Here is a 14,527-nt window from a genome sequence, read left to right as displayed (position 1 = left end):
AATAAATCCAACTACCAATCCAAACCTGCATCTTAGTCACTGTGATATATATATATATATAAGAAGTGCTTGCTTTAAGGAACATGTCTTGCATGAGTTCTGAACAGTGGAAAGAGTACAAAGAGATTTTTTGTGTGTGCCACTGTAAATCAGTGAACCTCTCAAATATAAGTCAGATGTTCAATTGGTCAACTCAAGCTTCTGCAGACTTCTACTGCTGGAACGAATCCACAAACCTGAAGCCTGAAAGGTTTACAAATAAATCTTACTCAAAATAAGCATATGCTGGAAATACTCCCCATTGTTTGGTATGCATTACTAACACCTCTATAAAATGTTTATATTTATGCACTGAAGTTTTTCTTGGTAAACAGAGAAAACTTCTTTTTGGACAATTTCCGTCAGTTCTTCAATGGTGTGAGGGTTTGATTTACTAGCTTCCTAATAAATACAAGACATATCATTTGAGACTTGCGGAGCATACTGTCCACAAACACTTCCCTCAAAATTGGACATGTACACCTTCACCATATCTGTAGGATCCGAGATCTGTTGGTATAATTCTGGCTGGCATTCTTTGTCCATTAGCCATTTAACAGATGTGCGTGTGGTATCTGCTTCATGTACCCTGCAAGTACTCATATATATACTCAAATCAAACAAAAACAAACTGCATGCTTTCAGTCTGCAAGCAAAGTATACTGACCGAGCAACCACAACTTGTTGGCGAAGTTAGTGCAAACTTTAGAGGATAGAGGTTGTTGCATGATCAGTGCAATGAATCCCCATGGCCGTTAATCTTGGTTTTCCAGACTGGAGCTGCTATTTCCTTGAAAGAGTTCCTCAGTTTTCCTCACGAGGCTGAGTGGACCCCGTTCCAGACCCACTACTTCTCAGAAAATTTGGTAGCGCCAGGAATCGAGCCCAGATCTCTGGATCTGTAGTCAGGAACTCTTGACCACTAGATCACAGAGGCGGTCCGTATACTCAAATCTCATGCATTGTTAGTTGGGTTGTGTGAACTCCAGCATTTGCTGTTCTGTGCACCTAACTTTCATGTAAGCAAGGAAAAGCCTCATTGGAAAAGAAAAACAGCCAATCATTATTTCCCCTTTATGAACAGACTAATGGATTTGTAAACACAAAAATTCACTCTGTTACTGGATCACACAGATGTAATTCATGCCCTACTTCCGCCTTATATGGTTTCATTTTCAGAAGTTTTGTGACAATGTGTGCACTGAAGTCTTCAAACCTCTAGTTTTGTGAGAAAGACGTCTGAAGTCTTCCTAAGAAAGTTCAAAGCCTAGCACCTGTTTTATCCAGTTCCTCCTCAGTTAGCATTCAGTGTTCCAATTAATTTCTTTTTGTACAGTAATGACCACTCATTTAGTTTACAAATTCTACAAATGCTTTCTCTATGTGGAACTGTAACAGCCTGAACACCAGAATCTTCTACTGCTTTTAATATAGGTACTGTACATGGATATTCAAAAGCATCACATGTGAACACTGGTTGTTCCAATGTATATTTCAGTCGACATTTTAAAACAAGAAATGATTGAATGACTGTTCATCACAGAGATCAAGTACATTGGTGAGAATTAGAGCTTCCTTCATCATTACACTGCCTTAAAATGTCATGGTTGTTTTCTGCACAGGTTGCTTTCCCTCAACCACTTTTACAGCAATTGTTACATGGCTTTGCACACTGTTTCTTCATCCTTGCTTCAACATTATGCCACTGACAGTGCATGTTACTGATTTTGAAATCTGTACAGTAAAAGGTAAGGTAAAGTTATCTCTGTGCCTAGTAATCTTGTAAATTTAGAAATCTTTGGCGACACATTTCAGTCAGGCACAATTATCTGCCTACACACCAGTTCAAAAGAGAACCTGAAGTCTTAACAGAAGTCAGTGAAGCTCTTACAAATATAATTCACCACAAGGATGAGTTACATTTACGGGAAAATGGATACTTTCCTAATAATATAATTAAATTATAAGCACTTTTGTTGAAAGTCAACATAGAAAAGTGGAGCCAAACTACTGCCAAAAAATTCTGCATTCCATCACTGTTCAATTGTCACCAAGAACATGGCCCCTCCCCCAGTTGTGCCTCCCACCACCACCCCTTCCTCCACCATCATTAGCTGGACGCCGTGAAGCAGGTGCCTGCCCAAAACCATGAATGCCACCCCTTGGGTCACTGGGAAAAAAGCTGTATCTGAAAAACATAAGTTAAGAATTCACGAATTGAGACCACACACATATTAATGCTGTCATTAAGAAAGAATGTGACCTGCAATATGTATTCGTGAAGCTTTTGGACTTCCAAGAAACAGTGCAATGTCATGGATTCTAAGCAAGTAACTACCTGGTTGGGGAACACAAAGATTCAGCACTTCAGTAGTCTTACACAATACAAACAATGGGTGATCAAGTTCACTTGTTCTCCTAGTCCCCTTCACCTTACAACTGATTATAAGTTGTTCATTACCGTTACCCTCCTGCCCCTATTAATACTGTCACATGTTGGGTGTATCACACGACACATAACTTCACGCCGTCTTGGATCCAGCGAATTTATTCCACTCGCTCTTACACTTACACAATTCACAATTACACCACTACTGCCATCGGCAGTATCACAAATACTTCTTCTGCTTCCATTCACTCCGACGAATGCTAGACTGCAACTGAGTGGTTACTCCCTCTCACTAGTAACTCACTCAGCAGTAACTGGCTCAATAATCACTCACTACTGAATAGTGTTCGCTGCTCCTTATTTAGGCTCGGCAGGAACAACACAGAAAACAGGTACGTGATAGGTACCGCTGTTGTGTAACATCATGTTTACTGACTGCCTAGCAACAGTCGTTGCACGGGCTAGTGTGACGTGGATTCCGCAGCAGGAAGTAGTGGTCATGTGAACTCTGTGTTCTCGCGAGTGATGTCACATACCTCCACTCCTTCCACCATTACGCAACGCTTGGTAAACACGCCTCCCGCTAGACTGTGACGTCACACAACGGGGCAGACCATGCAGCGACTGTTGCTAGGCAATCGGTAAAGACGGCGTCATGCAGCAAGGGAGCCCGTGCAATGACTGTTGCTAGGCAATCGGTAAACACAATGTTATGCAACAACGGTACCTATCACGTAACTGTTTTCTGTGTTGTCCGTGCCGAGCCTAAATAAGGAGCAGCGAATTTCTTCTCTATCTCAAATTAAAAAAAAACATATCTCTATCAGAATATTACACTGCCACAGAACAGTGATTATTACAGTAAAAAAGTGATGCAGCTGCCTGCACTTTAAAACACTGAGTGTGAGAAAATAATTTAACTAAGAAGTACTATATAATCACTCCATATATAACAAATTCTGTAACATGAAACTACAGGTTTGTCCAGAAAGTAATGCATTTAAGTTCGTAAAAAAAAATTATTCAAGATATCGTTACAAACGTTTAAAGTTCTTCAAAGTACTCCCCTTGGACATCCACACACTTTTGCCAGCGACTTTTCCATGCACGGTACACATCCTGGAAGACGTCAACGGGGGCCTTTGTCACAGCGGTTTGGATCGCTTCAGTGGTTCCAAAATAGGTTCCTTTCAAGGCGGTCTTGTTCCTCGGGAACAGAAAGAAGTCTGCGATCACTCGCGATCGTCACTCGGTTGTTCTTGTGGTCGTCAGTCAACAATTTGGGGACCAACTCGGCACACACTTTCCGCGTGTGCAAATTGTCGGTAACGATGTCGTGCACAGTGAGAGTCTCTGCTATCATCCGAACACTCATTTGACGATCGGTATTTAAAAGATCATGAACACGAGACACATTTTTGTCACTTTTGCTGGTTGACAGCCGTCCAGAGCAGGGTCGTCCTCCACCTCTTCCCAGCCATTTTTAAACAACTTCAACCATCTGGAGACTTGAGAATATGAGAGAGCACCCCGTAGGCTTCCTGAATCATTTGGTGGGTGTCAGCAAGGCTTTTGTTCAGTTTAGCACAGAACTTGATCACGTAACGTTCGATAGTTTTCTCCATTGCGCATCGTGACACAGGCACTAACAGGAGGTTCAGGGAAACAGCGATCCTGACGCTCCCAGAGCTCAGAGCAGACTGGGCTTGGAAGGGTTGTGAAGCTAAGAGTCCCCCCCCTTCCCAACCAGTCCAAAAGCGCTGCGACCAGGAGAAGCGGTGGGAAAAAATATATTGCATTACTTTCCGGACAAACCCTGTACTAAGGTTTCAATGTAATAAGGTGCTGAGGCACAATGTAATAATGCTGAGTAATAATTATACTTATTTTAAGCTTACATTATAGATGGTGTGCTCAGTAAAGCTGGTCCACCCAATTCCAGAGGGTATTTGAACATTAGGAAAAAGTACAGATGTCCAACCAATATCCCCACTAACTCCAAGATTCCGCTGAAAGACCAACATAACTACATTACCCTTATGAGAACAAAAATGGAAAGATATACTAAAAATTTGAATTCACACATTTTCCATACACATTCTTGTTAATTTTGCTGCCTCACTGGCCTATATCCTTATTTACAGCTCATGTAAATCAGATACACAACATACAAATCTGTTTTCCCTGAAGATGGCAGTCAGTAAATAGCAAATTCTGAACTTGACTATGGATAAAATTAGTAATAAATCCTGGTTTTAATAGTGATTAACATGCATACTTGATGCAAAGCTATTCATACTACTCAAAATGCAGAAATTATTTTCCTATAATTCTGATGCCCATTTACTCTTCACACAAATCTAACATTTCAGATACAAAACAATTTTCAAACCTAGATGTCAACTTCTGTCATTCCCAAATTGAAGGCATCTAAACTGAATCAGGTTGCAAATAAAATATTTATGTCCTGGAGGAATGAAATTAATGAAGTGACTCAGGTCTGGTTTCAATACTGACCAACACTGCTGCAAAGCTATTCATACTGCACAATCACAAATTACATTTCAATAGCATAAAAATTATGGATATTTCAACATGAAATTATTAAAAACAAATTTAATCAAAAATACTTAACCTCAATAACATGAAAAGTTCTACAAAAAGCAGCTACTTCATGCCAATGTGCTAAACTTGACAGAACAACAATATTCACTAAGCAGTGCCATCTTGACAAATTTTTGTGCCAAACATGGATACTGTGACAAGAACTCAAGCAACATTCTATTTCCACTATCTTCTGTACCTATTCACAACTACTTCCTAACATACATAGTGATGTAATAACAAAACTTAGACTATCATATACAAAAATTGTACTTAAACTTGCTCAGATAATTTCCATATAGAACATCTTGAAATAAATTTCATGAAAGCTCCTTTGGTAACTTTCAAGTTACATGACAACAGATGGGCTGTCATGCATATTCAGTTTGTGCAAAGAACATACAGAAAATACATTAAGCATTAGACAACAGGTACACATTTAATAATTAATACCAGTTACTCTTTCCTTTACTGATATGAGTATGAATTCATCATAAAGAGGTAATTTTGTAACTGCAACTGAGACATACATTGACTTATTTTGCACAGTGCCATGTAAATGCTCTAGTACTATGATGTACTTATATTCCAGTACTGTAACACATGTCTCTAGCAGAAGTAAATAATTTATATACATTAAACCAATATGCCCTGCATTTATTTCATCTGAGACAGAGTATGTTCTGAATCATGCCTCCACCCAGAATTTAAATTACACATCAACTACAAACACACACTTACCCTCCAGAAATTATAAAATTGAATGCAAACAGGACCCATGGAAGATACATTGCTTTGAACTGGGTCCCAAACCAGAAGTTGACAATGACATCCTTATTCAGTTGACACCATACATAAAGTACACTGAGCACCATTGGAATCATAAGAAGCTGCAAGCATATTATCATGTAACATGGCATACCTATGAATCAGACATTCTAAATACATAATATTTTGTTCACAGTAACTTTTGTGTGAATATTAATAGAGATTAAATATTGGCCTTCTATTGCCTGCCAGCCAACCATGGTACATGCAATACCTCCAATTCTTGCAGTACAAAAGTAGCAAGTCGGGAGATCAAACATACTGCTTTAATTAATTAGCACAGTGATCCGTGGTTACAATAGATGAACTCAGAGAAGAAACATGCAACAGCTGGGTCTCATATAGTGTCACCATGGCCAATTATAGTTCTGTGCATAGCACAAACATCTGTCTCCACGGCGTAAATATCTCCTACTCTAAAATATACAATGGTCAAATATGATATTCCTTAACTTTCTAGCAAGCAAACTCAACAATATTGCTGCACCTTCAAAATCGCATCCTGGCTCACCTACTACCACATTCTTGACATTCTAAACTAAAGCTGAAAATAAATTACAATAAAGCCTCTCACTGTTTCAGACTGTTCTGGGCAGGAAACAAATACCTGTGGTATTCTCACGACACTAGTTAGGTTACTTAAGAATGGGTTAAACTTAGATAGTTGTTTGTTGTTACAAAGGCCAAATACCTTCTGTCAATCTTGATGCAGAATGAAATAGGAAAGGATAGGTAAGGTAAAGCTGTTCCTGTCCTTAACTAACTACGCACTACATCATGAAGACGTAAGAGCGAAAGGATGTTGAGATCCATGTTTCTTTGACCTCGGCACCAGTTCGAGGTGAGTGGTCAGTTTCATGCCCCAGCTGCTTTACCCCCATGGAAAGAGCCCCTGGTATCCATTGGATAGGATGTTCAGGAAAGGACAGATAAAATTTAAGAATGTCCCATGCCTTTAATACACATGGAGGAGTGTATACAAAGCTTCGCACATTCTTAATCTCAATACCCGATGGAGGTAAGTCATCAGCTTCTTCTGCTGACAACCTGCAAAAGAAAGCCATAGAACCTACTGATTAGTAGGTTAAGTGGATCTCAGATATATGAAAGTCCTGATGAAAATAAAAATTCCTGCCCCTACCAGGAATCAAATTCCAGATGCCCAACCCATTGCTAGTAACACTGTTGAATGAACTATCATGGCTCATCATATAGAAGTATAAGAAGATTAAATTGTGAATAAATTAGAGCCAAATTGGAAATAGAAACTATAAGATAGTGAGCTTCTAGTTTAAAGAATTTACCTAATTTTATCTACAATAACCCAATATCATGGAAGTTGAATATTATATGTATTACAGCAGATCTAATGTCTGATTTATGGTAAAAACATTATAAGAAGTAATACTTACTGGTATATCGGCAATTAAACCAACAATAACGCAACATGCCCAGTTGAAGAGCAACATAAAGAAATAATCTCCAGGTCGACCATCAAACATTCCTAAAAATAAATCACAAATAAATCACCTTAACTACAAATACTTACATTATATTTATATATGAAATCCATACTACCTGTACTAATAAATAATCACAGATATTAGAAATGTAATATAAAACTACATGGAAACTTGCCTCTCAGAGAAGAACTACCTAAAAACAAGTTTTAAAACAACAATTTCTAATGTCCTTCAAAAGTTTCACTAGCAAGAACTGTAACATGTGAATGTTATATTAGGGTTATTGATGGGTTTTGGATTGATGACAGGATTTATTGACACCTTATACACAGAACTCAGAAATATAATTAATTATAGCGCTATCACTAATCTACACTCTTTACAGTTCACTGTTACACACACAATCTTCACTAGCCATATCCTAGCAATGGATTTATAACAGTCTCACCATCACTGCAGCACATATGAACAGCTTAACTCCTTTCTTGCAATCTCTTCTCAATCATTTGACTGCCATCTCCAGAAACTCTCTCAATTCTGACAACTAACTAACTCATTGCTTCAAACTATCCTGCTTATAACATCTCGGCACAAACCACATAAAAAATACAGTTTCCTAACAATTCCTCTATTGCTACAGAGGTGTCTTTACCTTGCCACTACATAGGCACAATAGTTCTCTTGTTGTGTGTGTGTATATTTCTGCAAGAACCTTTTACTGCCATTGCCTAGCAATGAACTACTCCAGCTTTCAGGCGTCATGTCACGATGATTTCAAAATTCAGTGACCTACATCTCTGTTCAATTTCCACAAGTATAGACTGCAACCCTAATTTGAACAATTTCTGGATTCAACACACCACTGGATGTACGTATCTACAGGGAACTTTACTTACATGAATCTGATATTCCATACTGCTCAAGTCTCTAGATATGTGGGCAATAAGATATCCAATGAATGAGTCATAAATCTTACACACACATGTGATATGAAAGATTCAAATCTTTTCCACACCTTTATATGCTGGACACTTAAAACAGCAATACAAGCTTATGTTACAAACATAAGGCCTAACTTTAAGTATCAAGTTCTTTATATTATGGTTCCCATTTGTTCCATTTTTCCTGGAACAGTCCCGTTTTTTCATATAATGTCCCACTCTTTAAGTGTTCTTCTGTAACATTAATTTCTATCCATAACCGCCTGGTGATGGATGCTATTCTCTCCAGTTGGCATTTCTGTAATGATATGAACACTCCTGGTGGCTAATACATAAACCACAAATTCACAAATTATTAGTTTTCTGTTGGCAATATGTCTTTTTTCCATTTATGTTGGTAGTATTTTGATTTCTTCCTTAATGGAAGTTCTGCTTTTATCATTCTCTGCATTCATTGTAGACCGTTACGTTGTATTGTGAGAGCCTGAGAATTTATCTGTTTCCAACCATATAGTGATAACAAAATGCAAGTGCAGTATTAATGACAGTATTAAGAGAAAATGTCTGTTTATTAAAGGTGTGAAAGAGAATGCTGAATTCACATTATGCAACACAAAATTTTGCATTGCTTACGGTGGTCAGTCGGATGTCATCAATCATGTGAAAAGAATAAAAAACATAAACTGTCTGTTCAAAACAAAGCGTCCAATAACAGCATAAGTAACTATTTAAGTATGAAGAATACTAGTGAAATGGAAAAGTAGTTATCACTAGCAGCGCTGTGTCCCATTTTTTTTACCGAATGTCCTGGTTTGGGGNTGAAGTCCTGTTTTTTTAAAGAATATGAGAACCCTATCATGTAGTAAACATAATGAGTTCTGGAAAGAACTTCTGATGCCTACTTTCCTTCAAATGCTTCGATCTATATGGAGAGGCAACCAGGAATTTCAAAAATATTATACGAGTATATTTTGAGAGTTTCATTTCAGTACTTACATATTAATGGGAGATCCAAATAATTTTAAAACTTCACCACTGTTATGTCCGCCATGTTACTAATGTCTTATTATATTTTAAATTGCCCACTGACAGACATGATGATACAGATTAGGTCTAAATATTTTTCTAAACATTTTCTTTTCAATAACTTGTAACTTATATTCTTTCTCAAGTAAGAGATATTTCATAACCACAGAAAATATGGTAACATCTTTCATCAGCTGATGGCATCTTGGTGACCTTTATAATAGTGAAATGCAAATTTTCATGTGACATGTGTTCATTTTATTTAACTTGTGTCTTCATAATTATGTTACCTCTTTCAAGCCTCTGTGAGTAGTTGTATAAAAAGTAGCAGTTTATCAGGAAAGTGAATCCTGTGTATGGTGTCAGTGGGTAATAGAAAAGAGCAGTTACTGGTCTCCATATCTGTAATACAAAACATAAACATGATTAAACATTCAATTATTTACCAAAACTGCAACTTAGCTGTCGTTTGGTGGTATTATTCATACACTGATTAAATGCAGCAGTAAAGTGGGAATTATCATGTTATTACAACAGTAGAATTCAAGCAGACATGTTTGTACATGTGCTCCTGCTAGGTGACCTACAAGTGCTTACAGTGAGTTTCAGTGATAATTTTGCTGACCCTCATGGACACAAGAAAGGATCTTCATTTAATCTGTACTAAGCCCTTCCATGGGAAGCAAAACCATATTAGATGTGGTGCCTATGACATCAGATATAATTGTGCTTGTTTTCAGAGAAGCAACTCTGAGCCAGAAATTTACACAGCTTCAGGCAAATCAGACTGTAAACAAGAAGGTTGCGACAGCTTTTCAAAGCCACCAGGAACAATGAGAAGCATATAAAACTCAAGTCTATTTATAACAGTTCATGTGCCAGGATATTTTCTTCTTTGAATCTATGCATGAAAGTTTTATCCTTAGCTTCTATTTATAACTCTGATGTTCAAAATGGTATAAAACTGTTGTGGTCATTTAAATCAGTTGGACTTGATGGTATACCTACTTTTGATTCAAAGGGTTGTTCTGACACGCTTGTATCTGTTCTCAAGTTTATCTCAGAAGACTTTTCCTGACTTGTAGAACCAAGCAGTAATCATTCCTGTTTTACAAAATGCAAAAGTTCCTCTGCTGGTAATTACAGGCCAAATTTTCCTTTTTTAAATATATCACACATGATCGGCCACCTCTATGGTCTAGTGGTCAGAATTCCTGGCTACAGATCCAGAAGTCCCGGGTTCGATTCTTGGCGCTACCAGATTTTCTGAGAAGCAGTGTGTCTGGAACAGGTTCCACTCAGCCTTGTGGGGATAACTGAGAAGCTATTTCAAGGGAACAGAGGCTCCAGTCTAGAAAACCAAAATTAACGGCCATGGGGAATGGGTGCACTGACCACGTGACACCCTCTATCCACAAAAGTTGGCACTAACTTTGCCGACAAGCAGCAGTTGCTCGGTTGGTATAGTTCACTTGCGGAATAAAACCACGGAGTTTGTTTGTTTTGTTGTCAATTACAGTTTGAAATTAATTTAAAAAATTAGAATTCTGTGACCCGTCTCAAAGTCACTGCTTCCAACTATTCTAGCATTTTCACTTTCACTCTGCTTTTGCCAGAAGGACTTCTTTTTGCTTATGACCTCAGAGTATTACATAGCCTGTGAATTGTTTACTCTTGCAGTCAGATATTGACTGTGTATGCAGTTAGTGTGTGGGATATTTTATGAAGACTAACTTCAGTAAAATTGTAGTTATTTCTTTTACCAGGAAAACAAATGTGCTAAATTAATAATGGGAATTTTTTTATATTGCAAAGTGACTGTATTCACGATTTGGGTTGTACATACTGACTGTAAACTTAATTTTTTATCACCATGTTGATTTTCTCCTGTCACATGCAATAAAATTGCTAGGGTTAACTCATACAATCATATTTTCCATTTTCCAATACAAACAGCTTTTTGATGCTCTAGTTTCCTTTGGTAAGTTCAAAACTTGGGTATGCATCTGCTGCTTGGAACTATATTATGACTACTGACTCCAAGGAACTTAAAAACATACAAAGAAAATTTGCAGCCCTTTGCCACAATAGATATTTACAAGACATTCAATATCACTATGATGATTTACTGGAAAGACTAAATATGTAGACACTACATATCTGATATTATCACTCTGGTGCTTTATTTGTAACAGAAGTTTATAATGGTGCTACACATTGCTTCTCTGTTCTTCAAACAGTCTGTATTCATTATCCTTATTATTAAGTCTGCATTCAAGTCATTGCATGGAATGTATGCAATTTCATCGTCATCATCATTTGTACACTTTTTTGCACAATGGGCATTTCTTAATGATTCAGAGTTCTTAAGTAAATATAGATAAGATACTTTATCTACCAATAATTTCAATATTAAAACAACAAGGGTAACTGGTAAATACATTAACAACAGCAACATTAATAATTTACCACCATCATCATCATCATCATCATCATCACCATCACCACTTCCACTGTGGCAACCTTAAATCCAACACAAGAGATGTTCATCCATGGATGATACAGAAAATGTTACCTTGAAGAAGTGAGTACAAGGTGCATGATAAGTGGAGAAATAAATTTTTTGCATTAGTTTGACTCTAACAACCTTATGTTACAGAGGGAAGATGGCTTATTGGAAAGATCTGACAGTGAAATTGAAATAAACGCATATAGCAGATACAACTAACCCTTCAGCGTAGGTGAATCAACACTCAGGCTGAAAAGAAGATGTAAAACAAAGTGTACTGCAATGAAGGTGGCTCAAATTGTTCCTGCTGCTGCTGCTCCTCTGCTATCACCTCCCCACCCTTCAGTTTATTCTTATCCCCCTCCATGCTCTTATCCACTGCCTCTTACTCCACTTATTTCCCCTCGACCTATGCTGGACACATTAATATGTCTTCCAACTTTACTCAGCAATATTTCTTCCACAATTTCATTCTCACAAAACATTAACTGCAACTAATAACGAGTAACGATATGCACAATTAATGTAGAAAATGATTCACTGCCACGCGCAAATTACAGCACTTTTACACTGTTACAGTGTAAGACAAACTGACAAATGCAAAAAGAAAAGCTATAGCATGTAACACAATACTGATGGCTGCAGAGAGATGCATTACAGAAAACTGAGAACAGGTTGCAACTTGTGCAGCAGATTCATTGAAGAAGACTTGAGAGTGTATAACATCATGATTTTATTACAACAGATCCCACGACTCTCCCAGGATGACATTTAACTCTATGTTAGACTATAAAATTAGGACCCCCTACATGCACACACATACTTTGCAGAAGGTAGATTACGCTGTAAGAAATTGAGGGTTAACTGCTGCATCACGTGACAGTGAAAGAAAAACTATTCTTCTTGAATGTCGAGTTACAAATCTGCAAAGCACCATTTCATTAGCTTACAAACAAGCCCCACATGAGCTCTGTAGCTTGTACAAAACGAGACTTATAATAATTATCAGTATATGCAACTGATTGTGATTTTTGCACCACTGCTCCACAAAAACTGAAGGACACAGGTGCCGATATTTTCCATGAACAGCATTTCCTATTGGGCGTACCAGCCCACGATTGTCGAATTATGGACTGACAATTTGGCATGCAATGGATCTTTCATATTTTTCTTGATTCTGTTATATGACGAAAGTTTCGTTTGCTCCAAATGTGATACTCCATCAAATGTAAAAAAAAAAAAATCTTACCTGAAACTGCTTTATAAAAGGCTCATAGAGGAGTACTAATTGATGGCTTTTGAATATTCCAAAACGACCAAAGAGCGTAAATCCTACAGTGAGTGCAAGCCACCATCGTGTGAAAAATGGTATTCCCTTAAACCAGTCGCCCAGGTCACTCATTTCATTAATATAATCTGTAATAGAACAACAGCGTACATCCGCATTAACTGCAACTTTAATTTTACATCAAAAATATGCATATGACACTAAAGAAATACCTAACTAGGAAAACAAGTGTATACCTGAATGACACTATTACAAACGACACCCACAACAAACGAAGTATCTACTGAAAATAATTACAATATACGACATACGACGAAATCTTATACTAGTACTATTCGGCCAGTAATGTGACGACACGTGTCCTACTTCAAATTTGCACTTGATACTCAATGCTAATCCCATTCCACCATTCATTACTCGAAGTTGCTCGAAGTAGTAGAGGTATCGAAACCTTTAGATCTTTAAACTCTCGACCAGGTCGAGGTACCTATGCTAAGCCTACCTCCTCACTTTCGATATTTTCGACATGTCTTTTGTAGCTAGTATCAAAGTTTCACCGCCAGATGGCAAATCGACCTACGTTAAAAAAATATTGGGGTGACCGCTGTAATAGACTAGGATGTTTATAAGAATCTGCTACAGAGCAGGTGCATTGCCTGGGCCGTTGTTGTATATACATCATTCTTTTCATAATGAAAAAAAATCTACTTGATGCTTCCAGCTAGTGTCAGAGTCAAGAAAATGTTCGCCTCTACATTCACTCCCCATACACCTTCATGGCATTGTGCTTAGTTAAGCACAGGAACAATTTTACCTTTTTATTGATGCTTCATTCTGGTTGTGTGCATGACTTGTTTTTTTAGAGTAAAGATGAAAGTGACTTTTCTTCAAAAGTTCAGTTGACTATCAATGGACTACATGTGTTATATCCCAGAAGATAGACCCCTTCAGAGTAATATATTTAACTATTTACAGGCTATGCTTGACATCTGCCAGATGTGTTTTTGGTATTAAGCAACGTAACATTCTTCTTACAACTGGGATAGTGTGGTCAGTGTAGTGACAGGCTATGGACTGAATGACCAATGGGTCAGAGTTCGAATTCCGGTAAGGTAAAGAATTCGCCCTTCTCCATGTTGTCCAGACAGGCTCTGGGGCCCACCCAGCCTCTAGTAGTCTCCTATCCCAGTGTTTCTCAACCTTTATGAGACCGCAGCCCTGTAAGTTCTGTTTTTATAAGATGAGGGCCCAGTCCCAACAAATTTACTCGTAAATACCTTTCCAGTTTTATTAAAGTTCATGCATTAAGCTAACGTAATACTAGTAATTAATTATAGCATTATCATAAAGAGTATTAGTACACTTATGTATATGGTGTGGCATGTTGACAAACATAAAATTACATTTAAATTAGTTATCAATCACTGGACTAATGAAATC

General features: G+C 37.6%; 1 protein-coding gene across 1 annotated transcript; it reads right to left on the bottom strand.

Moving 5' to 3' along the window:
• Positions 1-1,525: 1,525 nt before the first annotated feature.
• On the bottom strand, positions 1,526-13,533 carry LOC111874723 (derlin-1). The gene is made up of 7 exons (XM_023870459.2): positions 13,324-13,533; positions 13,049-13,215; positions 9,581-9,692; positions 7,273-7,364; positions 5,774-5,922; positions 4,327-4,437; positions 1,526-2,227 (listed from the first exon to the last, which is right to left on the bottom strand). Exons 2-7 carry the CDS (start codon positions 13,199-13,201, stop codon positions 2,080-2,082), a joined length of 765 nt encoding a protein of 254 aa, XP_023726227.1. The 5' UTR covers positions 13,202-13,215; positions 13,324-13,533; the 3' UTR covers positions 1,526-2,079.
• Positions 13,534-14,527: the final 994 nt, after the last annotated feature.

Source organism: Cryptotermes secundus, unplaced genomic scaffold (assembly GCF_002891405.2).
Source record: "Cryptotermes secundus unplaced genomic scaffold, Csec_1.0 scaffold362, whole genome shotgun sequence".
In the NCBI taxonomy this organism is placed as follows: Eukaryota; Metazoa; Arthropoda; class Insecta; order Blattodea; family Kalotermitidae; genus Cryptotermes; species Cryptotermes secundus.
The sequence above is the reverse complement of the archived record's forward strand: the minus strand, read 5'-3'. Positions and strand labels throughout refer to the sequence as shown.